This window comes from Neolamprologus brichardi, chromosome 6 (assembly GCF_056152115.1).
Source record: "Neolamprologus brichardi isolate AB-2024 chromosome 6, ASM5615211v1, whole genome shotgun sequence".
Classification (NCBI taxonomy): Eukaryota; Metazoa; Chordata; class Actinopteri; order Cichliformes; family Cichlidae; genus Neolamprologus; species Neolamprologus brichardi.
Genome location: NC_142109.1, coordinates 28,672,935 through 28,700,820, shown reverse-complemented (window position 1 = coordinate 28,700,820; position 27,886 = coordinate 28,672,935). Strand labels below are relative to the sequence as shown.

At 37.8% G+C, this 27,886-nt stretch overlaps 1 protein-coding gene across 1 annotated transcript; it reads left to right on the top strand.

Moving 5' to 3' along the window:
- Positions 1 to 3,156: 3,156 nt before the first annotated feature.
- nt5c2b (5'-nucleotidase, cytosolic IIb) lies at positions 3,157 to 26,751 on the top strand. The gene is made up of 18 exons (XM_087842028.1): positions 3,157 to 3,360; positions 4,863 to 4,982; positions 9,682 to 9,755; positions 15,938 to 16,055; positions 16,377 to 16,472; positions 16,592 to 16,683; positions 17,472 to 17,529; positions 18,134 to 18,227; positions 19,686 to 19,739; positions 19,889 to 19,972; positions 20,176 to 20,217; positions 20,339 to 20,446; positions 21,028 to 21,094; positions 21,205 to 21,375; positions 21,602 to 21,653; positions 21,945 to 22,005; positions 22,293 to 22,469; positions 22,730 to 26,751. Exons 2-18 carry the CDS (start codon positions 4,882 to 4,884, stop codon positions 22,967 to 22,969), a joined length of 1,689 nt encoding a protein of 562 aa, XP_087698154.1. The 5' UTR covers positions 3,157 to 3,360; positions 4,863 to 4,881; the 3' UTR covers positions 22,970 to 26,751.
- The last annotated feature ends 1,135 nt before the right edge of the window (positions 26,752 to 27,886 follow it).

Sequence of the window (27,886 nt, the reverse complement as noted above, 5' to 3'; positions counted from 1 at the left end):
TGACGTCATACAACACATCTGCTTGCAGTTTCCAAATAAAATCTATTTAAATAATATGACCCATTAATTTAACGCAGATCAAGAGCGAGCCCTGCGTTTTTCTTGGACCTTTATAGCGCCTATAAGAAACATGCGTATAACACACAATGAGAAATTTGTATTTGAAAATAAATATGTTATGCATAAAATGCAGCAGGCTGCACGAAATATAATTAGCCTTAGATTTCCAAGAAAACTGTTTTAAATAATATCTAGGGTTACTCTGACTAGTTGATTGTTATTTGTTCTGTTTGGTATAGTGTGTATATATAAAGCCTGGTCAAACAGGATCCGACTGACAGGCCTTTGCTGCCCTCTGCTGTCAAATAGCGTTACATTGCAAGCAAACTGGACTACCGAACCGTATTAACTGCCACAGTGTTTTTATTCTAGTGTGTTTAAAATTTTAGTGCGGCACATTCACAGTGGTGTTATTATCGTGATTTGTGGCAGAGCAAGATCATTATGAGAATTATTTATAAATAGGGCCTAGTTAAATGTGTTCATTTTGGTAACATACTCTTATCATGGACCTAAGGTTTTGTTGTTTGAACGTTGAATTCCAGTTTGCTATTAAGAATTCTTTTGTTTAGTGCTTTTAGTTGAATGACTTGACTTTAAGGTGTGTCTTTGTAACCAAAGTAATGCCTCTGTCCTTAGTCTTAAGTTGCACAGTATGGGGTAATGGCAAGAAAGAACAGTGAAATAAAAAGTAGAAATTTACATTTAGAACAAGGGAAGAGCAAGTAATCCTCATCAGATTGAGAATAAATCTCACTAGATTAATGGTACTCCAACTGGCCATTGAGCAAGTACTAATTTCATATAGTTGGTACAAAGAAGCATGAAGAGAGATGGGGATAGTCATGCAAAGGTTAGGTCTCGGGATATCAATATTAGTGATGTGCTCATGTGTGGGGACTCAACAGTGGGAGGAAACTACTATTTAGGTAGGGACATGTCTCCATTTTGAGCTTTAGAAATATATATTTATATGCACTTCTCTGATCTATTAATCTAAGGTGTTTGGAAAGAAAAGCGACTGGACTTCTTTATGTTTCTTGAAGATGTTTCACCTCAAATCCAAGAAGCTTCTTCAGTTCTAAGACCAACTGGTGGAGAGTCCCAAGTATTTAAGCCCTAGTGAGATACCTGGGACTTTCCACCATTTATGTGTTTATATGTATTAGCAAAGTTATTGCTAAGGTCTGAGATAATGCATAGCTGTAACTTTGATAATACATATAAACACATATTGTTGTGAGCAGTAATTAAGGCTTAACAGATTAGACAGCTTCTCTTTTTTAATATTATTAGAAACTGTTCACAGTAAAGGTCCAGTTAACTGGGAAGGGACACTGACTCACTGTTGATGGTATCTTAGTTATAAAACATTACACAGAGCATTACACTGCAGGCATTTAACTTTACTAATTATAGCCATGGACTCTAAATCAAAACATCCTGGATTTGCTCACTTAGGACAGCACATTAAATTATTATGACATTTAATAGCAAGAGTATATTTGTATTACAGGTACTTCTGCAGTGACATTCCAAGAGGAAAAAGATTGGCAAATCTGACTGCAGTATGACAGCTAGATGGATAAATATCCAAGAACACGTCAACAAACAAAACATAAGACAGGGTGGAAAAGAAGTATAAAGTGCATACATTAAAAATCTGCATCAAAATAATGGAAAGATGATCAAAACCATGAAAAGTTTCCTACGTGACCATTTAACAATCTGATTGTACTGGGAGCAAATGATTAGCCTACCTCTAATCTTTATTATGCTATAGGGTGAGTCTGCAGGCAGAACAGTGAACTCTGAACAGTGACATTTCAGATACCCATAGCTGCATTTGTGATATCCATTTGTGATTACACATATCACAAATGAAAAAATATATATCTGTTATGACTGTGCAAAACTGTCATATCCCAAACAAGATGTAATTAGTGCTTGTGTTGTTCCTAAAACAAGCTTTATCCTGTAAGATTTGACTTTCAGATGGAATTTACTTTCTGCATTCTGTTTTACTACTTTTAACCTCTTAACACTCATCAGGTCACTTGAGTGTCATCTAGGGTTAGGGACAGGGTTTGAATTGTGTTAACATCCCTCATTTTAGACACCTGTTTTTCCATCCATCCCCATCCATTTTCTGCTGCTTAACCATGCCTAGATTGACAAGACAGTAGTCTAAGCAGAGAAGCCCAGACCTCCTTCTGCATGGCCACCACCACCACATACAGCTCATCTGGGGGACACAAAGGTGTTCTAAACCTACCTGACAAATATATTCTCACCAACATATCCTGGGTTTACCTGGGAACACCCTTCTGTTAGGACATGCCTGGAACACCTCACTTAGTACATGCTTAGGACACATGCTAGTCATGTGCATGAATCACCTAAGCTGGGTCTTTCCACTATATCGCCATCTTATCATGATGGAAGGATTTGTGTGCCCTAGTAAGTTATGTTGTCAGGGTATTTGCCTGTGTAGGGTCTCAGGTAAATTGGTCCTGGCTGAGGGGCTAAATGACGAACTCACAATGCCCCTATGAGGAAAACATCACCTAATGGCCCTACATTAGGTGATGTTTTCTTGGAAAGAGAGTGAGTACCACGACCTGAATGATTGAGAACCTACACACACATCTTATAGTTTCTGAAAATTTGCCCATTTAGCATGTTTCAGAAACAAAAATCAACTCTAATCCTAGAATGAATTCCCAATGAGCTGATGGAAATCAGGACTTTAACATCACCGAGGTTACAACCAATACATTTTCAAGGTTAGGGGTTGCAATAAAGGTAGTTATTACCTCTTTTTTATGCAATTTCCACCTGTTTGACACACCCAGTATAGAAGTTGCATATGCATGTTAGACTTGCTTAGCATATTGCTAAAATAAAATATTATTATTATTATTATTATTATTATTATTGAATCGTTATTTTATATTATTTTTTCTAAATTAATTAATTAATTTGTTATAAAGTGAAGCCTAATTCAAGTGGGGTCACGTGTTTGTGCCACGGCGCTGGATGGTCCCGCCCCTCTGTGATAGACAGAACTTAACGCCGCCCTCTGAATGTCTCATAACAGCAGCTGGCAGCAGGGAGAGAGACAGCAGGGAGCAGGCAGGGCACGGACAGCTATTACATACCTGGCTTTGCAGAGTACTCGTCACCGCTTCGCCCACAGCTTTCTGTCAGAATATACACTTTTTCCTGCGACTTGCACGCAGCTCAAGGCGCATGCTCAGAGTAACCGACGGCGCATTTGTTTTATTCAGGAACTCAGAGGTGAGTACAGTAACGCCAACCGCAGCTGAACAAAGTGAAATCTGCTCCTACAGTTTCAAGTCTTCGTGTTTTTGTGTCAAAGCCAGCTAACGCGTTAGCTGTGCCTGGACCACCTCTGGCTGCCCTTCGCATCAATGTCAGATAAAGAAGAGCTGGACGGAGGCGGTTTGAGCGGAGTGTTAGCTAGCCCCGTAGTCCGGTGGTAAATAACGGGATGTTGTTCGGTAACCCCGCGAACGAGATGTTCTAGCTTGTCGAAATACTTTTGCATTAGGTTCAGATAATCTGTGAGTATTCACTGTTGTTTTCTCTGACTGCGGAGTTAAGGATAGAGCTGGCGTGATTTCTTCGCCAAAAACAAGTGACAGTTAGCTTCACCCGCTCTACAGTTGCAGTACTCGTCGATCCACTCTCTCTCTCCAAGACTGAGCAGAGGAAACAAAGCCTGCTCTAAGTTATGTTTGCTTTTCAGCTGCTGTGTACAGTACTGTTGAGTTGAGCAGGTTTTCGTAATGCTTAGCTGTGGATTTTTGCAAGCCAGAGCTTCCTTCTGACCCCATAGGACCTATTTCACAACATGGGCAATTAAGATAGAGCTAAGAAAGCAAACAAGCTGTAAAATAACAGAAAAGTGATTTGTCTACCAGTTGTGTCCATACTTGTTTTTAAATACGATTTCAGATGAAATCAGCTGAAGCTTTTGTTTTGTGTTCTGTGAAGCTGCACACTGATTGCAGTGGTTTTTGTTTGTTTGTTTTTTATGTCCGTGGCCCTGTTGACAGTTCCTTGCCTCAGCATGTGATTCTCATTTGCTTTTGTGCTGGCACTAAGAAGAAGAAAGCTGATCTCTACCCTTCCTTCCTGCAGCCTCCAGCAACAGTACAGGAATGACAGCATGTCAGCATAAGAGGGGAAAAAAACACACAACACTGGCCTTTTAAGCTAAAAGACAAATCCAGAAACTAGGCTTGCATTCCACTGGAGCATAAATCCACAAGACTTCCCATATGTCTCTTTTTTTAGGTCTCAACTTTTTTGCTTGTGATCTGATGTTATAACCAAATAAGGACCCATTCATATTCTGACTACCACGATCCCCATGTTAAATTGTATCACATGTCTTTGTTTTATCTCTCATTTTAATCTGGCTTGAACTTTTACATACAGTAGGTCCTCACCCTCCACTGTGTAATCTAATCCTAGCTTGATAATTACACAGGAAACAACATAATTAGGCGATGATAACCAAATTATCAGGATATTAGTTTGGCTCCTTTCAAGTTTTAAACCACTCAATTTCTACAGGTTGGGACTTGATTAGCTCATCCACATAATCCCACTTCTAAAGTCTAAAGGACAAAGTGTGATTGAATTATATTTCTATTCACCACAGACTTTGCTGCTTCTAATGTTTTCTTTTCCCCCTTTTGTTGTCTGATCAACATGGATATTCAGTAACTTAAATTTAGGCCTTCTGTGTCTCTTTCTTCTTGTCTCTCCAGAGACTGAACAGTTAGAAAGATGACCACTTCATGGAGTGACAGACTGCAGAACTATGCAGACTTGCCTGCCAACATGGACGGCCTTACAATGAAGAAGTACAGGAGGGAGCCCTACCACAGGTATGAAACATCCACAAGGGACACACTAACATTTCACAGCATAGATTAAGCAGCCAGACAGAGACTACTGTGGAAAAGACAAATAAAACCCCTGGACTGATAATTTTGATTTATGAATAGAAATGAAAGTAAATGAATGATAGTTTTCAGGAAGATCTGAGCATTTGTAATTTGGGGCTGACAGCACAACATAAAGAACATACTGCTTGTAATATAAGGATTATTAGTGCTCATAATTCAGCTTTCATTAAGAGGTTAAATCTTCAGGTAATAATAAAATATTGTGGACGTCCATTCTGTAATATGAAAACTAATAATATGCAGTTTCTGTTTGTTAAAACGATGGATTGTATGGCCACCCACCACAGAGGGGTTTACAGAATGAATTGCATAGTTATATACAGAACCACAAAGGAATCCAGGGCCCCTCTGTGATACAGACATCAGGACACTAAAGAAACTACCATTATTAATTTCGGACAGCTTATATTTGTGTTTTTTGTTTCCTTTTTATTACCAATTTGTCATCAGCGAGTAGTCAAAGAAATTGAGTTAAATTTCCTTTGTTTCACGAGTGTGTTTGTTTGTTTCAGCTTAGCTTTTATTGCTTGGAAATGTTTAGTTTAGTTTTATTTTTCTCAGTTTCAGTGTTAGCTCTAGTCTTTGGTTATTATAATGTAGGTCTGCTTTTAAAGGACAAATTTATAAAGTTCAGATCAGTTATTACAATACAGGATTTGACTCACAGCTATGTACGTGTGCCAGACTCAGTTCACACTGCTGCCTCATACTTAATGTGTTTAGGAATTTGGAACTAAAACTAAAGGTATTGCCTCTGTGTCTTTATTTTGTAATGATGTTTTTCTCTTTAGTAAGAAACATTGTTTCGTTAAGGTTTTTTTTTTATGTATTTGGGGTTTTTTGTATTTCCGTTAAGAATTGATTGATTGATTAATTTATTTTTTACACCAACAGTAACATATAGCTCTTTTAAGTAACTATAACAACGATAACTCAAATCATGACTTAACCAGTTGAGTTGTGTTGGGTGGTCTTTGGCTTACCCAACAGTTTATGACAGTAGCTTGTTACTATTTATTTCACCATGGCAAAGCATGTCATACATTTTAAAAATATACTAAAGTGTGTTTCTTAGATTTTACATTGTGTATCACTTATTGTCATTAGAACAGAGTGATTGACTAATCTGTGATTATCCTGTTAGCGTGCTGTGTTTTCCAGTTTAATTCCCGTCTTATTTTACTTGTAGTCTGCCACTGGTGCTCAGCATGTACTAGGCTATGTCTCTTTGTCACTTCGACTGTGAAGCAGGCTGTGCTGCCTTAGATGTTTCATAGAATTGATTGTGACTAGGGTGTGGTCTTTGTAGCTGTTATGCAAAATATTTCACTCATGAAACATCAGCAGAATGACAAGACCCACGGGCTAAATGGACAAATCCAGATCCTGTTTATGCTCAGCATATTAAGCATGTAGTTGGTTTTGCAGGGAGTTTATGGCTTTGACTTTACAGTAAGTAGCTTTATTGACCATTAATATATCTTTTCACTTATAAACATACTTGTTCCTTTACCTGCTTGTAGTAAAGTCCGTTCAGTTATACTGACATAATCAGGAGTTTATTCCCTGTCAGAGCAATAAAATGAGTGTTTCTTTTCAATGTTTAACTCTAAGGCATGTTTACAATGGGTACTGCTTTTCTTCCATGCTATTATAAAATATGCAGTGCTCACAAGGTTTATGAAACCATCACTCATTTGTTTGTTCTGCATGTGCTGCTGGGGAATAAATCAACCAGTTCATGAACCAGCAAAGGGTTACACATGCAGTGCTAAGTGAAAGTTCAAAGGTGCTCATTGAAACACTGTGACAGAAGTTCTTGTTCAGTGAAATCATTTCTGATTTAAGCGTGACCTTTTGTTTATCTTACAGACTCACAAAGACCTTTCCAACAAAGTAAGAGCTCAGCCGAAACAGTGCACCCTGTGTATATCACATTGCAGGGGGCTGATGGCTCTGTCCAGTGCAGATAAACGTTCGAGTTGCTGTCTGCATGAGATTAGAGCGCAGTGGAAAAAATCTGGCTGATTGTTCTTCAGCTGCGCTCAGATGGAGTAAAAGTTATTAAGGGATTCACTTGTAGGTACTATTTGAAGCAATACTGATGTCAGCAGGGCCAAAGTCAAGGCTGACTACAGTAATTGATCTTAGGAGGGGCACGCTTTATCATTTATGGCCGTTCTTACTACCCCTCCCACAGGCATCTGGCAAGAGGTTACATAATAATGGCAGCAGCAAAACAGAAATAGAAAAGATTTAAACATTAAATCCTTTGTTCATCCCTGCGAAATGTTGACTGTATTTGTTTTGGCTGATGAGGAGCACATCCTATTTTGATGAGCCAGTGTTAAATGTTAAATGTCAAAATAAGGCCAGAATAGGCTCATTTTTTATAAGCAACTAAATATATAAAATAAATATAGATGATCAAATTTGATATAACATTTTGATATTTGAGTACACGTTTTTCAAGTTTAAAAGGTCGTTAACCTGAAGTTGTAAATCAGGTTTTTTTTGTTTTTTTACAGGTGATCAGTTTGAGATTCAGTAGCACTTAATTTCATCTACAAAATTGATTTATTTGTAAGAAAGGATTTACATTAAAAAAAGAAAGAAAGTAAAAAGTAGTATTAACTTTGTTAACAGTTACAGCATAAACATATTTAATTAAATTTTTATTTGAATAAAGAAGTCTAAGGATATTTGAAGAGGTAATTTTCTGTTGAAAATCACAACTGGCAGTTTTCACGGCCACAAAAATGAATTTAAAAAATAACCAGTAGTTGTAGGCCAACGACAAATGTGTATATTCAACCAGATGTGAGTAATGGAAGCAGCTGTAGCTTGTGGCACTGGCGTGCTTGATTCTACCCGACTTGTGATTGTTCTAGATGTCTTTGAGGGCCCATAAACATCATGGTTCACAACAACCCTGACTGACAGCACACAACAACAGAGAATGACGCAGAATGGCCACAATCATTTTTGCAACAAGTCAGAAAATTTCTGAATGGCAAGACAGCAAAGAGAGAGAGGGAGGGGGGCTTTGTTTGTGGGTCCAGTGTTGCCCTGCGTTGCTGGAGCAGTGTCAGACCACCGGAGAGTCAAACCGAGGTTTAATTTCACACAGAATGCATTGCCAGTCGTGTCGTGGACTTTGCTCTAAATGGGAACTTGTTCACTATGGAGCCGCTGCCAGGTATTTCACAACTGATTTAGACGTTGGTGAAGATAAATAGACCATTGTCACAGAAAAATGAGAAGATTAGATGTCTTGCAGTTTTAGACTTGTGTATCAGTTCACCCTTGTTTTTAATTTAGTGTCATTCTTGATTTTTCTGTTGGTCTGATACATATTTCGGTTCTTGTATGATTAAATATTGACTTGTATAGAATTTCAACTATGTCACAGCTGTAGAAGATAAGTTATGTAGGTCTGTGCTAGCAGTCGGAGTTACGCAGACAGTGTGTGGCTGTATTTTCTGTGTCTATGAAGCGCTGGCTTCCATTGTGGCCACTTTATATTAAAGTATTTTAAGATATTATCAGAACTAATTATGTGTATTAATTTACTCTTATCGTTAAGGAACATGCAAGCAAGTAGATCTCATGAAATACGCTCTAGAGAAACAAACTACTTGTAATAATGAAAGTATCAAAGAACCATCATCCTGGCATGGTATTTCCAGTACATACAAAGATGAAGTGATCTGAAATGGATATTTAGTTCTCATTTTCATTACAGCACCTAAAATGTAGTTAATTATGTGTTATATATTGGTGTTTAATAAGGCTGAAATGACTTGGTAAGCTCTTCTTAAGTACTTGTCATAAGCTGCCTTTTGGCTTCTTAAGGCTCTGTACCTAACACAATAACAGAATTTATTCTTTTACACTGTGTGGTAATTGCCAAATTTGGAGAAGTAGTAGTAGTAGTAACTTCATCTTTTTTTCTGACCTTTAGATTAGACACTTAAGGATACCCAACAGTAAACAAGATTTGTCCATGTTAGAACTTATCATATTTTGATTTTATGATTCATGTCGATAATTTGATAATTTGAAGTAATGATACTGTACAGAAAATCTGAAAAAATAGGGCTGTAACTATCAGTCAAATCTATAAATTGCCTATATCATTGTTTATTTGGTGTAGTCTTTTTTTTCTTTTTTGGCAAACAAACTCAAACTGCAAGCTCATAGAGGTGACACCTAGGTTTGCAATCATAACTGTACAAAAGAATGCAAAAATAAGAGTTACACTCTTATTTTTTAAAAGTTACACCGTTATTAATAGGAGTCACATTTTTATTTTATTGTGTTTTTTACATTTGCTTTATGTATTTTTCTATATTTGATTTTCACAGTTATTTTGACACCTCAGTCTACGCATGCACAGTGAAAGGCACTGAGTCTAAATGACCTGACTTGATAAAATGTAAATCTATAGATGTACCTTTTGATAAAATTTCAAAGTTGTACTTGGAAGAAAAAATGACAGTTGTTGGATATGTATATGTGGGATAACATTCTTCTTTTTCTCACTTGGGGCAACTGCTATGAGTCATAATTTGTTGTGGATGATTACATAAAATTTACAAAAACTTTTTCCCCCCAGAATCTTTGTCAACAGAAGCTTGGCAATGGAGAAGATTAAGTGCTTTGGCTTTGATATGGATTACACTTTAGCAGGTAAGCTAAATACACAATCACACAATCAATTACAATCAGTGATAATCAGATCAGAGTTTGGATAATCAGCTAACTAATGAAGTCAGTGATTGGAGGGGAAAAATGCCTATTTATCATTTGAAAAAGAGATTTCACAGTACTATGCAGTCCTATTATAACAAATTATACCCTAAATGGTTCCTGGACTTAAGACTGTAAATAGCATCCAGGTGCTAATCGGATACAGTTGATTAATTGATCATCAGCAAGTGGGACCACCTCTGTAAAAGCAGACGTTTGGCAGTTTTCTGGATTGAGATGTGTTATCACAGTTTCACAGTTTTCCCAGGGGAGGACCCCACAAATTTACCCCAAGTTCTGACAATGCAAAGAAAAATTTAAAACCAAATTTAAAAAACAAACCAAAAAACCCAAACAAACAAAAAATCAACACAAGACACAAGAACAATGACATTTGAACAGATGACACCAAAGTGGAGCTCTTTGACTATAATGCAGTTTAATACCAAGTACAGCATAACAGCACAAACACTTTATACCAACTGTCAAGAACAGTAGTGAAGAGGTGATAATTTGGGTTTTTTTGTTTGTTTGTTTGTTTTTCAAATGTAGGACCTGGTTACCATGCAGCCACTGAGCTGACCATGAACTACTCTGTATACTGGAGTGAAAGATGATGCTATCTGTTAGACAGCTAAAGCATGGTCGAAACTGGGTCATGCAAGAGGACAATGATCCCAAGCATACCATTAACTCTACAACATAACGGCTGAAAAGAAAAGACCCAATGACAAAGTCACAGTCAGATTATAATTATTTTTATGATTTTGATCTTTTTTATTTTTTACTTCTTTGTAATTCTAAATTTGCCAGTTTTTAAGAGACGTTTATTATATACGGTCCAAAAGTGTTTTAGATTTAATAAACAATTGATCACTTATTGATCTAACTAATCAGCACTTTTTAGGGTTTTGGTATGCAGGCCAAGTTGGCTGGAGTGCTGTATAGCACATTCTCAGTTTACATGGCTCGTATGTGTTGTCATCAACAATACAGTCTTGTCAAAATGACCATTCCTATCTTGATAAACGTTATGTAATGAATCTATAAAAGGGTCTTGGAGTGGCATTGATTGAAAGGGAAACCAACTTTGTGGTCGTCACGTTAAATTTAGATTTTGAGAGCGCATTTATTTATGTGCCTTTAGAAGCTGAAAAAAAAATCCCTAGCTGTTAAATGTGCTGTGACCTCATGTTTGGTGTAGATGTTGAAGTCTATAGTATCCCTTTCTTTTCAGCTCTATATTTGGGTACCCTACCATTGCCCCTGAACCACAGCTTGTTGTCCACAAAGTATTATTTAGGTCAATGATAGTGATACACTGAGTATGCCATAACACTAGGATAACGAAATGTTAAGCCAGCAGTAGCTCTCTGTAACACAGACTTAATTGCGTATGTTCTTTTTCCTAGTGGCTAGCAACCTGGCTAAAAATATCCTGATTTTTCATGCCACTTTGTTCTGTGACTCAGCTCCAGTTTTCGGTCTCTACACATCTAAAAATAAATCTTCCCTGACTTTGAAAAACAGGTCACGTTTGTTTGTTGAGTTCAGCAATGACGGCTCCCCTGAGAACAAGAGTCACTTGTAGTTCTTCTTTGACTCTGGACCCCTATCACCATTTGGGGTATAAGAGATTTTACAGATGCTCAGCTGTTGACGTGACTCTCTTTATGGGAGCTCATAACCAAGTGTTAATGTTTGCTTGAAGGGTGGCTATCGTGTATCTTTGGAGAGTGTTCACATTTTGATCGCAGAACTGCTTCCTCAGATTGACTGTTGCTTAATCACATGCAACGCTATGTGATAGAAGGCGGTTCAGATGTGCAGCACGCCTTAAATATGTACATTTCAAATATTACTTGCTTTTTGCAATGTTTATGGAAAAAGGTAAGGAAGAAAGATTGGGATTATAAAAATAGAGATTTAAAGCAGAAACATAATTTATTTTTTTAAATCACTATGTAAAAACTCAATAATATCTTGTCAGGAAATTTTGGTACACATGAACAAATGAAAACACAGATTATAGTTTAGAAAGTATGACAAAACTAAACATCAGTTGCTATTTCAATCTCCACTGTCCACATCTGATGATGTGAAGATGTTGCCTACAGTGCTGCTCCTATAGAGATGAGGGGCTCCTGTCTCAGTTTGTAGATAAGTTGGCAAGAATCTGTAAGATTTGAAGATATTTTGCTATTTTAAGCTAGCAGTTCTCAAATATGTACAATTTGCATAACAAGCGCGGTGGCTGAGTGTAACATATTAGGAGTGGATGGGAGCAGTTGTCAACATGATTAAAGAGTTGTGATTTTTATTGAGTTCACTGCCTTCATTGTGGCATGTCTGTTGTGTGCCGAGTGTTTCCAAACAGAGCAAGTCTAAAACTCAGGGAAACCAAGAGCAGTTTTTCAGTAATTCTTTTCGCAGTCATTAAGCATTTTGAAAAAATAGTGGGTTTTGGGGAAAACCCTTAAGTTAATTGAACGTATGCAAAACCTAATGTAATGATTTTGCTTATCTTCGGAGATTGTGTGCGGCTTTGGGTGAATTTTAAACACAGTCCCTGTCAACTGTAATCAATTTAGCATATATCACACTGTGCAAAGACTACTATTGTGTGTATTCAGCATATATTGCAGTTCTGCATAGTGAATTTAAGCTGAAGATAACGGTCATATCATAAAACGTTTTAAAAAGTTAACTTTTTCTTTACTTTGGTATGCGATTGTGATTGAAGCAGGAAATGCACTCCATGTCCTGATTCATGAAGATAATTGTCTTTGTTTTTCTGGATTAATCCGTGTGCTTACAGTGACATACTAAAATAGCCTTAAAAAGCTCAGAAAAATCACATCTTATGTATCAAATAAAAAAGGTAAAGTTTGGAAAGGAAATATTGCTAGGAATGCAAAGGAAAAAAACTCTTAAGGTGCCTTTAAAGTTCTCGTGACCTTGGTTTCAGATGTCAAAGCATTTTTGATACATTTAAATGTATTCAAAAAAGAAGCAACAATCTAATCCATTCATAAAGCTTGCTGTGTAATCAAATTTCACTATGCCAGCAACAGGGGAATTCCATTTTAATTCAGATATTGAGAAATTACGATTGGTTCTTGGAGACCTCACCATCGCCTGTTACCAGCTGTGCTCCTGTTATCCCTTTCAAACGTTTGAGAAGAGCACGCACTATAAAAGAAATGCAATGTAAACAAACTAATTAACCAAAAATTAAAGTATTTTGTGTTCATATGACTGTCTATAGCTCTTGGAATAAAGACAGTCAAAGAAAATGTGATTTTAGGGCTTGTTTTTAATTTCAGCATAAGTATTTTAAATTGTTATAGACAATCTCATGATGCATTGTCGTCAGTGTAATGACGTACAGTGACTTCCAGAATGAGACATTTTGTGCCATTTTGCTCAACACGAAGATAAGAAGAGGTGAAAAGTTTGTTCTATTCTAAAGCTTCAGTGCAAACAAATTGCAAATATCATACATTTTGTAAGACTTTGTAAACTGAATTAGCATTGGTTGAGACAACATTGCTTCATCTGTTCTTCTGCTCCTAAAGGGAACACGTAACACCCTGCAGAAAGTTGCTCAAACACAGTTTTAGGCCCAGATTGCAGTGAGAGATACAAGCAGGTTTGTCCTAGTTTTCTCACAGACTTTTGGCTGGAATGTGGGCCCCTGAGGCAATATTTAAGCTTTCTAATTTTCCCACAATATGCTTCATAGTGTTGTAAATTTGTCACAGAGGCCTACATTTCCACTTTATTCTGTGCAAATATTAAGACATAAGTTAAATTATTGCTGTGTGAAATGGGTCAGATAGAGTCTCCTTGTACGACACACTATATCTGATTTGGAGATAAGGGTCTATCAGCAGAAGGGCTTTCTGCTGGTTGTTTATCTTGTATGCAAGAGGTCTACGTTACATGTAGGCCTGTGGTGGCCTGGCCTATAAACTCTGGAGACGTACGTTGCTGCTCAGCAGTGGGAGTATAATTATCTGGCATCAGTCTCATTGGGGATAAAAAGGGAAACAGATCTCTGAAGTTCCCACCACAGGGGGAGAGAGTCAAGGACACAGCAAACAACAATAACCCAACGTCCTGTTTCCAAAAAATGCAGTAAACATGAGCATCTCAGATGTGTCATTTACTAAAACATGCAGCTTTATGTTGCATTATGCAGTCTTGGGTGTGGCTTTCATGAAACAGTTCTACCATAGTCTATCAACAGTTCACAGTTCGAAGATTTGATGTAAAGGGCTTTTAACATAAAATACCTAACCATGGTTCATTCCAAACTTAACTCTGGCTGGTGCACTTTTATTAAACAGCTCCTACAAGTAACATTATGGACAAAATGACATTTTAAGCCAATTACTGGGGGAACTTTAGTGGCTTTTGACCTAATATTAACTTTGTGAAGTAGGGAGTTTTAGCTGTCCCATAGGTTTTAAAATTATCTAGAATAATTATTATTTATCAAACCATTTTCCTGATTCTGTTTTCCAGCCTGACAAACTTGTTTGAGTTCGAGATTCGAGACTTCTCGAGATCAAATCGAGATTTGATTTGTTCTGTTTTATGTGTAGGATGTACTAATTTCCAAAAGACAACATGTAAAGAGAGACTCCCAGTGACCTCAAGTGAAGAGGGTGACATAGGGGAAACAGGTTTTAAAATAGGCTTCTTTGTAGCAACTCAAAGCTTCATGAGGAATATTACAAGTAAGCAAAGAGGAGGGGGGAATGCAGTTATATTGGTGTATGCTGCTGCTCTGGGCAGAGGGCCCAAACCCTGTTTACTGGGAGAACACAGCAGGGGGTGAACTACAAGAGGTTATGGATTATAATGCAGAAACTGCCTCATGCAGTTACATCATATGATTGTTGGGGTTTTCTTTGTTTTCTTTGCATTGTTGTAGGGTCTTTACTTTACAATATAAAGCGCCTTGAGGCGACTATTGTTGTGATTTGGCGCTGTTTAAATAAAATTGGATTGAATTCATGCTTACAGAGTAAAGGTGTCAACAAAAGAACAGAGCTTTACTGAACCCAGGCTTTTCCTGTACTTCTCTGTGTACTTATCATCTCTCTGTATAACCCAGGACTTGTGTATGCACACACATTTTCCAGAGTAGGACACAGATGTTTTCCTGCTTGACCTACAGTGCTGTTCCCTCCAACTAACTCTTCTCTAAGTATCACGAGCCAATATTTCACCACCCCACTGGGGGTATAGAAAGCGAGCATTAACACCAGTGCATTCTCTGTTTCATATTTATAACATCTGACATATTCTTTCCCCCTGTCAGAAAGCATTTTAATCCTCTGCCAGTCTTTTTTTAGCCTTGCATCACTGTATGTTTTAATTTCCAGAGCCCACTCCTGTCTCGCTTTTCGTTTAGCCTGGGGTAAATATCTACCACTGGCAGTGACGGGTTAGGGGCTCGTCAGTTGGGCTCATTAAAGCCACTGCTTAACATCAAGTGATTTTTCCTTTGCCCGCCTGATCCTCTTTCTTTGTGGATTTACATGCAGAACATCCTGGTCCGTGTTGGTAGCCAGGACTGAGAAGGGCATTGGGTGTGAGGGGATGTTCCAGTAGAGTGAAAACATGTTGTTGACAAAATACAAACAAGATGATCTCAAATGGATAAGGTGGCCTTTGAAAACTCAAACTTATTTGTTGTGTAACTTGAGTAAGTGCAACAAAATGCATATCACATCATTAACCATTGTTTGCCATCGAATCACCCCACAGACTATGCTTCTGGGGTTTTTAAATACAACATTGTTTGTATAAATTTGAGTCAAGTTTTCAGATAGATATCATTTCAGTACAGCATCACTGACAATATTAAAGTAGTTATCCTACAAAAGGTAATAAATACAAATTCAAATAAACAGGGGAAAAGTTTTTAAACATCTGATTTAAAATCTGTTATATTGATAACCAATCATTTGTTTGATTCTATATGTGTGCATTTTTATAATATTAACTTCTTTCATGTAACATTTCACAGTTTTTAAAGTGTCTACAGGACACTGTTATGAGCAGCTGGCATTATTTACTAAACTAATGTGTATGTGTTTCCTTTGTAGTGTATAAGTCACCTGAATATGAATCATTAGGCTTTGAGCTGACAGTGGAACGGCTAGTGTCCATCGGTTATCCTCAGGAGCTCCTGAGCTTTGTCTATGACCCATCATTTCCCACCAGGTGAGACCAATCCCATCTCTCTGCACAGACATCATGAGATTGATCGTGGCCATCTGATTATTGACCAACTGCTGTTTCTGTTGCCTAATCTCTAAACTTTGTAATCCAGTTAACCTTTTAGCTGAGATATCTATCTTAGCCAAGTAATAGTATGAAAAACCCCATCACCTGTGCAAAGTTCAGTGTCACTGTATTTATTTTGTAGTAAAAGATAACAAGTGACAGGAGTTTAAGTGCCAAGTGATATGATTGTTAGAAAGTTAGAAAGGCTGTCTTACTCGTGTATTGCAAAATCATGCATCCCTCTGCTTCTTTTTTCAGAGGCCTTGTGTTTGATACCATGTATGGAAACTTGTTGAAGGTTGATGCTTACGGTAATATCCTGGTCTGTGTCCATGGATTCAACTTCCTGCGAGGGTAGGTATTTTCAACATTCCCCCTCAAAATGCACAGATCTCTGCATACAAGCAAGCATGATAAATATAAACATTTGATAAAACATTTTATTCTCTTTTGTGCTTTTTTGCTTTTTCCAGCCCAGAGATCCGTGAACGGTACCCCAACAAGTTTATCCAGAGAGATGATACAGAGCGTTTCTATATCCTCAACACCCTCTTCAATCTGCCAGGTGGGTTCAAGTTCAAGCTTATTGTAGCCATTTCAACAAAATAACTGATAGGAATTGTCATGGTGTGCTCACATATAAAACAAGACACATCCCACAACACACAGCACCGCACAACGTGATACAAAATACAAGTGCATGTAACAGATCAGCCCATAGTAACTCAGTGTATCTACCTTTAAAGTGATTTTTAGTGCAGCAGGATATAGTCCAGATTGCAGAAGGGAACACTCCATAGTGCAAGTAGTACAGTTAATATTGCAAATGCACGATACATACATACACATTTTAGTGCCCAATGCATTTCGATTCTATGAGCACAACCTGATGTAGGTAAAGTGAATTAATAAGAGCTTCAATGCATCTTCAAGAGCCTAATAGCTTGGAGTTAAGTATTATCCCTAAATATGTTCAGCTAGTAATGGTTTTGCCCAGTGGGAAAAGAATGGAAAGGTCATGAGGGAGGATTGGTCAGGGATGATGCTTCTGGCCTTGCTGGTGATTCTTGTGGCTTAGTGTGAAGCCATATAAAATGGATCATACCTTACAGACTGACTCTCTATTTCCTTAGCTGCTAAATAAAGTCAAGTCTCTGGTGGGCTTAACAGTAAGACCAGTGTTTAAGTCTGATGATAAAAATTGGCGTATTGTGGTGGTGGTGGGAAAAACTTTCCCATACAGAAGAATGGGATGAATGTGTACAACAGAATCTAAATCTGGAAGGCTGGGGCGGCAAATAATTTCACTGAGGTTCTTGACATTATCTTCCAATCTTCCTGTTTCATCCACAGAGACCTACCTTTTTGCTTGCCTTGTGGATTTCTTCACCAACTGTGATAGATATGACAGGTAAGAAAACCTTTCTCTGCTTTATCTGGCCTGCAACAAGTTTCTGGGCGCCGCATGATGAGACCATGACAGTTGCAAGCCACAAAGGGTCAAGAGCAAGCCCTAACGCATGGGAGGGTTCAGGTGTCTCAGCTGCTAATCTCATCTAATTCTATTGTTAATCCAATGGGAGTTCAGTCGAATAACCCTTCGTTTCGATTACAATTACTATATCTATTAATCAGTTCTACCAATTGTGAAAAAGTATGGATTCTTATCAAATTCAGATAGGAATAAAAACAATTACTAACTATTTGCAGAGAATGAAATCCTGATATAACAACAAGATAATCCTCTGAATGTTAAAGTAAGGAGATTTAATGGCCTGTAATTTTTTTTGAGAATGTAATCTGGAATGGTTGCATGTCCTTTGTCCTCTGAAACCTGGTTGTTGGTCTTTTAGGGGGAGAATGTTTTCCTGTTTGGCTGGGGACCCCTCCAACAAGGGAAGGCTATCCCATTTAAAAGCAAACAAAAAACAAATGTCATGTTTTTGAAAACCTTCTATAAAGCTATGGCCTGTCCGACGGCTGTGTACGTGTGTGTCTTTGCTCCCCTCCCCCAGCTGTGAAACTGGCTTCAAAGATGGCGACCTCTTCATGTCCTTTAAAAGCATGTTCCAGGATGTCCGGGATGCTGTTGACTGGGTCCATTTCAAGGTAAAACACATGAAACCACTAAGATTTAATCTGATTTGTTGGAACTAAAGCCAGATCATGTGATGGAATAGAGTGCATAAATAATATCTTGAGGACAAGTTATTATTTGCAAAGAATAATTGAATTGAAATAAACATACTGGCATGTTATATCATCACAACCTCTCATACTTTTGACATCTCTGTGATACCCCTTCCTCTGTCTTGGTGGAAGTCCTACCTTACCTTCCTGACATGGAAGAGTTCTTCGTTTACACAGATAACCTGGCCTTTTGAGTCTGTAATACCTGGCTTGTGTTAGTGCTGTGTCTCTTAATTGCAAGTTATAAAGTACTAATAAGTTTGCTATGAATTTATGTAATTTGATTTAATTTCTTACTTGTCGCTTAAGAAAGTGACTAGTAAGAATTTAAGCCTCATTTCTCCCTAAAAGAAAAGACAAAGAATGAAACACACACACACACACCCATTTAATTTTAATGTATTCTGGCCAAATATAACATAATGTGACAACAGAAGGCATCCTTCTGTAAAATTTTCCTCATATGATGTCTGAATTGAGTCTCTTGACAGAATCCAGATAAGTTTGTAATATTTTCTTAAGAACATCAGGATAATGTCTCCCAGTTTTTATTTGATATGTATTTGTGAAGACGACATATACAGGAAATTTTGAGACTGTCTTAATAATAATGCCATTCATCACATCATTCATATGCAGGCATATATTTTCTGTACACATATGTTTCAGTCTGCACTAACATACTAACACAAACTCACAGTTAAAATTCTGTCAACTATGTCTTATATTCAGTTAAAAAGTACTAAAACCTGTTTCCAAAACAAACTGCAGTTAAACCATGCATATTTGTCCTAGACTGTAAACCAATTTTTAAACCTTTGCAAAAAGAGAAGTTGTTTACAGAAGAATTAGAGATACTCTTGAAACACTACCACTGATTATGCCACAACTAAACAACACAAGGTCCCAAAGGTTCTGCAGCAGTCGTCACCAATTACTGCTTCTAAACTGCTATTAACCATACAGCTGTACTTTAAAATGTTACTTCCCTAGAATGTCTGATCTTTATTGTGTATAGTGATCTTTTCTTTAGAGTTTGACACTAGAAAGCTGTTTTAATTTCGTGTGCTAAAATTGAACATCACTCTGAGCTGAAGGGAGTGAGTTCAAGATGTCTAAGCACGTTTCGGTGAGGTCTTAAAGCTAATGATTAAACTTTTGAAATGTTGCATTATTGCATAATGATAATGGATAGAAAGATTATACCAATGTTAATGCAATTTCAAACAAAGGAGTTAGGTTTACGTGTCATTTTAAGAGTTTTTATCAGCGTTTTTGAAGCTTTTTAATGAAAAAGAAACAGATGGAAATCCAGCATTATTCACTGATATCTATAGTTATTGATGATTTTGCTAACCCCTTTGTTTCACATTGCAGGGTACGCTGAAGGAGAAGACTGTGGAGAACTTGGAGAAGTATGTAGTGAAAGATGTAAGTAGTTTGTATTCACTGTGAGTGCACTGCTGCAGAGAAAACACACACAGTGTCTCACACTCTTGTAGTCTGTGAAGAGGCTGGTTTGTAAAGATGCTTAGAGCTTCATTCTTTCTCTTTCTTTTCTTCTTCTCTGTTCCCACCAGGGAAAGCTGCCTCTTCTTCTCAGCCGAATGAATGAAGTATCCAAGGTTTTCTTGGCAACCAACAGTGACTACAAATACACTGATGTAAGTGTGTGTGTGTGTAGTTATGGTGGAAACTTACTGATTAGGGAAAACAGTAATGCAATAACAGTGAAAGACTTAGATGCCAGTAAGTTAATGCCGAGATCTTTTTATTAGTTTTCTACCAGTTTGTCGGTAACACGTGTATTAGCTTATGAACAAAGTATGTGTCACATCAGACTTAGAGACGTTGTGTTGTGTTACAGAAAATCATGACCTATTTGTTCGACTTCCCTCATGGCCCAAAGGTAAAACATATTTTTTCTATTTCTATTTGGTGAAGAATTTTTTTTTTTATTATTGTCAAACATAAATGTACATCATGGTTTTATCTTTGTACTCATGTTTGTGTGTTTCCATCCACCCCAGCCTGGCACCCCGCACCGGCCCTGGCAGTCCTACTTTGATCTGATCCTGGTGGATGCCAGGAAACCGCTGTTCTTCGCAGAGGGTACAGTGCTCAGACAAGTGGACACAGTAAGCACAATCAGAACAGAGAGTTCTGGCCAGAGAAGATATTATAAGTGAACCCTAGCTGGCATGAGTTATGTTGTGGCTTAAAGTCTGTCCCTTATTTGCTGTTCAGTCAGGGGTGTTCAGGATTTCTTAGAGCAGAGTGTTCGTTTTGTTTTCCAAAAACACACCAGTTGTTTCAAACTGAGGGCCAGCTTACTGAAAACAGTGTAGAGTGCATGAGTGAATTTTTTGTTAGATAGTCGTTCGAGCGTAGTTTGCATTTTTGATTTAGTCACTGGCTCAACCTGGGATCCATTCTAGGGTCAAAATCTGTATGTCAATTATTTTGGTTTATATATATTAATGGGAAGGCAATGATCACAATGATTTAAAAAGCATAACATTATGTAAATTTAAGTATGAATTTATGCCAGAAAAATGCAGAGGTAAAGGCCCTAAAAATATGCCATCGGTGCAGAAGTGATTCAATGATTGTTTTCAGGAAGATGGAGCAATTGCAGAATGATTCAAAAACAGTCACTCACTTCACTTAGGTTATTCAGACCCACTTTTTAGTGACTTATTTATTTTCTTCATTTCAGACAACAGGACGACTAAAGATAGGAACCTACACAGGACCACTGCAACATGGGATAGTCTACTCTGGAGGTAAGGCTTTATTTGTTTCATCATTCATTCTTTGAGCTAGGCTTTATTCATCTGTCATTCGTGGACCTTAAGAATGCATACATAGTTGGTAACACGCTAATGTCATTCAGGCTCTTCAGACATTGTGTGTGACTTGCTGGGGGCCAAGGGAAAGGACATAGTATACATCGGGGACCATATTTTTGGAGATATCCTCAAATCCAAGAAACGTCAAGGCTGGAGAACATTCCTGGTTATACCTGAGCTGGCCCAGGAGCTTCACGTGTGGACCGACAAGAGCTGTGAGTCTAGAAAGAACTTGACTCATATTAACACATAGTGTGCAGACATGTGGGAGGGCCAATTTGGCTGCATGTTTTCTCAGTCTCAGAAGGGAAGTGCAAAACAAAAACCTGTAAATGATCTCACTCTCAAAGGATACATTCTCAACATTTCAAACATTTGTACAACAACTGTACATGTATGTGCTGAAGAGAGAGAGATTCACGCTCTCCCTCTGTTTTCCAGCATTATTCGAGGAACTCCAGGGCCTGGATGTTTTCTTGGCAGAACTCTACAAGTAAGAACTGTGACCTTTAGCCTCATTAACACCCCCCCCCCCTCCCCCCCCCCCCCCCCCTCGGCTGTAACAGTGTCTGTTTGCATATATCTAACAGAAACCCACAGTGCCAATAGGGTAAAGTCTAAAGTGTCAAAGTGTGCACCTGATAAGCAGGTTCACTGACGTTATTTATAGCCTGGCGCAATTCTCTGTTACGCCACCTCTTTGACTCATCATCTTTCAGGAGGCTGATATCAGTATCCACACCCCCACCCAGTCCTCATCGTTTTTCTCCTGCTTTCTTCTCAGGCATCTGGATAGCAGCAGTAATGAAAGACCAGATATCAGCACTATCCAGAGGAGAATCAAGGTACACCCTTAATGACCTCTGCTGCTATGACAACAGATGTGCTGCTTACGGGGTTTTAGTGCTGTTTGTTTCATAGAGACTAATCATTAAGCCGCCTCATCAAAGAGCCCTTTCAGTCGGTGTTTGTCTCTCATAGGCTGTCGGAAAAAGATGCAGATTCAGCTGTTTCACTGAACAAATACGACATCCCAAATAATTTATTAACCGTACTTTCCAGGGTTAATGAATCAGTGTCCCTCTTTTTTGACGTGATTTTGAAGGTTTCTCTTTTTCTTCTTGCTTTGTAGAAAGTGACACATGACATGGACATGTGCTATGGCATGATGGGTAGCCTGTTCCGCAGTGGCTCCAGACAGACTCTCTTTGCCTCACAAGTGATGCGTTACGCCGACCTGTATGCAGCCTCCTTCATTAACCTGCTGTATTACCCCTTCAGCTACCTCTTCAGAGCGTCACACATACTAGTGAGTATCTGAATGTAAAGTGGGGGAATTGAATGAAACCACGCACCCTTAAGATGCAGACACATTGCCACACTTCACTGATGCACATACTAAAATATTGTCTCTTAAAAGTTACAGTTCTGATCTGTCATTGACATTTCAAAGGTTAACTGTGTTCTTGTTGTGTAAAAAATGCTGTATACAGCTTGGTGAATTAGTCAAGAGCATATGACCAGTCATATTCTATCGCTTAGCAATTTTTCTTATTTCTCCTCTTCCAGATGCCCCATGAGTCAACAGTTGAACACACCCACGTGGACATCGACACAGAGTCCCCGCTGGCTACCCGCAACCGCACCCACTGCAGCGACTGCAAAGAGCTAGAGTGCAAGCGCAACCAGCTGACCCGCTCATTCAGCGAGATCAAGCCACCCAACCTGTTCCCTCAGACTCCCCAGGAGATCACTCACTGTCACGATGAGGATGATGATGAGGAGGAGGAGGAAGAAGAAGAAGAGTAATATAATAGGACCTTTAGAGGGGAGCCATGTTCCCGTTCCTGCCTTCTTATCTTTCCTAGTAGAGTCAAGTAGTGATTGCTTTCAAAGCGAGGCAGAGAGGGGAAAACATCTCCAGTGTGCATATGTGTGATCACACACACTTACACACGTACACATTCTTCAAATTTCTGAGGATAAGTGTAAAGGACCAGTAGCAAAAGAGATCATATGACTGTCAGAAGACTGCATGCTCGGTCCTCTAAACAAAACCTGTATGAGCTTAGTTAAAAAAGAAAACAAACACAAATTTCTTGATTTGTAAATTCATTTGATTTCTGTATAATTCTCCCAGCAGACAGACAGAGAGCACACACACTCAAACAGATGTCACACACCACGTTTCTTTATCTTTTTATAAGCTGAGTTTTAAGTCCTGCTGGTGGATCACTTAGTTTTGGTCATGTTTACGGTTGAATCCACCAGGTTTGGACTTTCTACTGTAGTTTGAAGTGTAACGCAAACTGACAGAATATGCACATTGCAGTCACGGGCAAAACACTTTTCAGCGTAAGTGCCGAAAAATCAGTGCAGACATTAAACATTTTTATATGCAACATGGGAACAACATTCAAGGGTTTTTTTTATCCATTTTGTTTTATTTGCTTGTCTTTATAGAGCTGTAACTTGTATGTAAGAGTATTTCTGTGTGTGTTTCTGTCACGGTAGACTCATTCAGACTTTAGCATCCTGAGTGACGGTAAGCAAAGAAGATGTTGGACAAAACTGAAGCACAAGCTGGTGTTAAACCACTCGATACCCAGATGAATATCTTCTTTGACTTGTTTGGAGTTTGGTTAGGCGTACACAAGTGAGGCTATTGAATTGATGCTTTGTTACCAAGCAACAAAGAGGACAGAGTATCTATATTTTATCCTTAGTCTCTATGACTACCCCGAAACACAGTACTGTTTCTATAAATACCTGTAAGGTAAATGAGATGAGCTAATCGTTCAACACCATGAGCGGGCTGTTATGCAGTATTTGTCAGCTTGATTGTTTTGGAAGTATAACTTGAGTATTTCATTTATCAGATTTTTCTTCTTTTTTTTTTATGGTAAGGGGGGTGTACAGTACAAGGTCTTCAAGTTTGTTATTTTGCGAAGTGTGTGAAAAAGGAACGAACATGAAAGTGGATTCGGCATGTAATGAAAGTAGTGTTTTCGACAAAAAACTTAGTTGAAAAGGTCTAATGAGTTTTAGCTGACTTTTATCCACAGGTCCAGTATTATCATGCCATTCATAGGAGGATGAAATATGAACTGTGTTTACAGTATTTTGCTAGCGGGCTTCTTAACACTACTATGTGTTGTAGATTGTGTTCACAGGTCAGAAATGAGTGAAGTGCTCGAACATTAAATGCTTGATTTTGCATTTGCTCTGATCGTCGCAACAAAATACAAGCTTGTTAAACTTAAAGCTCCTGAAAACTTATTCTAAAACACCTTACACACTTCGTCTTATACGACTTCTATTACGCTACAGTCGGAGTAGGAAAAACTGCATAATATGATGTGGCACGACCAAAATGATTGTGACCGTGTGCAATTAACTTCCAAATTGTTGCCTTTGAAATGATTTCTTCAATTATGGGAATTATGTCTGCGACCAGTCACAGTCAGTTGCTCTCTTCAAAGTGTGTTTTGTGTTAAGATGGCGATAAAATACCAAAGGAGTCAACCTGTTGTCAGTTTGCAACAGCAAAATGGGCTCAGTCTGTCTTTGACGTTATGGTGATGAATTTGCAAAATCACAAATCTGTTGCAAATTTGTTTTCTGTTTACTTACGCAGAAATTCATATTAACTACTTGTATTCAGAGTCCAGTCAGAGCCTCATAGAAATTCAGAAATTCTTCCACAAATGGTGGCATAGTTGCTGCTGGATAGCGATTGAACTGCAAAATGACATAAGCACTCTGCAACCTTGCTTGTTATATGGGAATATAACCAGAATACAACCAGCTGGTAACCAGCTGAGTCGCGACTTGGAGAGAGATGCGCTCAGATTGATTGCAACATGTTGACTAGTTATTTGAATACCTTCAGTCCACGTTGGACCACAAATTTTTATTGACAGGTTGCATTTATGCAGTCACTGTGTGATTGCTATGAAGCTTGTTATAGACTTCATAGCTTAAATAATTGAAACAACTTGTGTTATGTGGACTTTTCTGCTTAGGTTTTTTTTCTTTAAAAAATCCTAAATGGAAAAACAATTTTTGAATCAATATCAAAAGTTTTATTTTATTTAATTTTGAAAACTTTGGTTGAGGTGGTTTTGTAGGGGTTATGATAAAAGGAAAATGTGACGAAACAAAACGTGACACTTCTGCTTGAAGTTTGAGCCCCTCTCCAATGGCACCAATCAGATTAATTTAAAATGCACACGCAAACTTACCTAATGACCAAACTACCCAACAACTGCCATTGGAATGCATGTCGTTCTATACTGATTGGTTTAAAAAGTTAATGACGTCCCTGCTAGTTCAATTTCTCGTTTTTAAAAAGAATTTTGAAAGAAAAAATCTTCCATTAAATTATTAAAACTGTTCAGATTTTGTTCATACTGGACTCTGCTGATCATCGAGAAAAGGTGATGGAAAAAGTTTTCAGGATCTTTAATGCAGATGTCACTGGCATCAGTGTTCATACACAAGGTAGAGTGCTGCCTCATATTATTTTTTTCAAACAGCAACTTTTTTCTCCCCCTTTTCCTACCATCCACTAAAAACAACGTTAAACTGCCTCACCTTTTTAAAGTAAGTCTCGACCTCTTCTGTCTTCAGTGTGTCGGATCGGCCTTTTGATTTAGGCCACAAAAAGGGAAGGAACATGCCGTTTCGTTTTTGGAATGATTTTTGGTTTGGCTTGATGTGGAGTGAGTAGTGGTGAATGTGCTTAATGCGTTGGATAAAACCATGTTGAACATATATGAACATATTACAGCTGTTTAGGCTTTGTTTTTTTGTTTGTTTTTTTTACAAGTGAAATATTTATATTTTATGTTCTGATGTTTGTTTCTTGAACATAGAATAACTGGATATGCTACATGATGCAGCTGCATTTCCAGCGTGGAAGAGGTGACTGTCTTTGCATCATTTCATGTGAAAATAACAACAGTATCCGCTCCGCTGTGGCCGTTATGGTAGCATCAGTTTGACTTCTATGTGAGGCTGCTGTCGGTGTAGTTTACACAGAGAGGATAGAGAAAAACAAACAAACTGTAAGCCTGCAAAAAAAAAAAAAAAAAAAAAAATCTTAAAATGAAGGGAAATGTGACTAGCATGTTAAGTATCATAATTTGTTCCTTGTCATCAGCATCATGGGATTTTTACTTTTCTAAGCTAGTTTTTTCCAATGGTCTCTGTTTACAGAACTGTAAATAGACCTTGCCATTTCCTTTTCATATGATTTTCTTTAAAAAAAAATAAATAACATTTTTTGTTCATTTTTATACAATATCTCATAAACCTGTCACTACGACTTGGAACTAACTAAAGGCTGGTGAATAGGTTACAGTGCTTTAGAAGATTTTTATCTTGTGTTCTGATGCCCAGAATGCATCTGTATTAACAGGTGCAAGAACTCCACTGTTCATTTTCTAACCTTTAGTAAACTTTTGTTTTTATGCATATCAATTTATGTTATTCTGAACAGTGTTTTGTGTGTTTCCACAAATTATCCTTTAGACTGTACATTGAAGTAAATTACATAAAAATGTAGAATAAAGATAGTTTGTAATATTTTGCTGTTGCTTCTTGGGTTTTCTTCTCTCGATATTGTGTTAAGGGACCTGAAACCAGGTGATACATATATTGTTGTATCTATAGTCCAGAGCTAAAACTAAAGTTTAAGGTATTTAATACACTCCTAATATATTAAATTTTATTATTGACATAAGGTTTCACTTTTCTAATACTTAAGTGGCAAAAATACAAATTCAAGGCTCAGTTAAAAGGTTTTGCACATCAAGACATAATTAAAAAACTGATTTTATCCATAGCAGGTTTTAAAATATAACAACATTTTTTTCCATTTAACAAAAATATTGCTAAACTGAAGAAGGCATCTATGACAAATTGAACCCTTATTTGTTTATTTTGCAACGCTTCAACTGAACAAACCAAAAAACATCTGGAACAATTTTCTTGGACAAACGACCAAAGTGGAGATGTTTGGCTGTAATGCACCACATCGCATTTAGCGAAGGCGTATCAGCACAACCTCATACCAACACACGGTAGTAGAGAGGTGATGATTTGGGTTTGCTTAGCAGGCACAGGACCTGATTACCCAGCATTTGTGTGTATGCCAAAGAGTCAAATGTTAAACTGTCTGTCCAACAGCTAAAGTAGAGCTGGAATTGGGTCATAAAACAGGACAATCATACCAAGCACATCAGCAAATACAATGCAACAGAATGGCTGAAAAAGAAAAGAGTCAGGGTGACTGTTCAGAGGCTCAGACCTCCGACAACACTGTGAAGAAGAGTCGCTACACGATGATCGAGAGACTGATGAAGTCATAAAGCATTCAAGTAATGCCGGTCAAGCTGTTTCTACAAACTACTGAAACAAGGTGTGTACTATTCACACCCTGGTGTGTATTTTTTCACACCCCGTTTCTCCTCCTGCTGGAACAGAACATAATCCTGACTCAGCATTAAAGTCCTTAGTTTTAATTATTTAAGGTGCAATATTTTTATTTTAATGTCCTCCAGCCTCCACAAAGTATAAAGCAAAGCATGGATAGCAATGGATGCTAAATTCTAAAATGGAAAGTTTGCAAGTGAGTATAGTTGGATGAGATGTAATCCATGGAGTTTAGGTGATGGCTACATGGCTTAACCAGTCTACAGCATCATGTCAGCAAAGCCGCTT

What these genes read in the sequence shown, in the direction of transcription:
- nt5c2b (XM_087842028.1), top strand. Translation starts at nt 4,882, where the DNA reads ATGACCACTTCATGGAGTGACAGACTGCAGAACTATGCAGACTTGCCT. An exon ending in GGATTCAACTTCCTGCGAGG is followed by an intron (nt 16,473 to 16,591) that starts GTAGGTATTTTC and finishes TGCTTTTTCCAG; the next exon opens with CCCAGAGATCCGTGAACGGT. An exon ending in ACTTCCCTCATGGCCCAAAG is followed by an intron (nt 20,218 to 20,338) that starts GTAAAACATATT and finishes CATCCACCCCAG; the next exon opens with CCTGGCACCCCGCACCGGCC.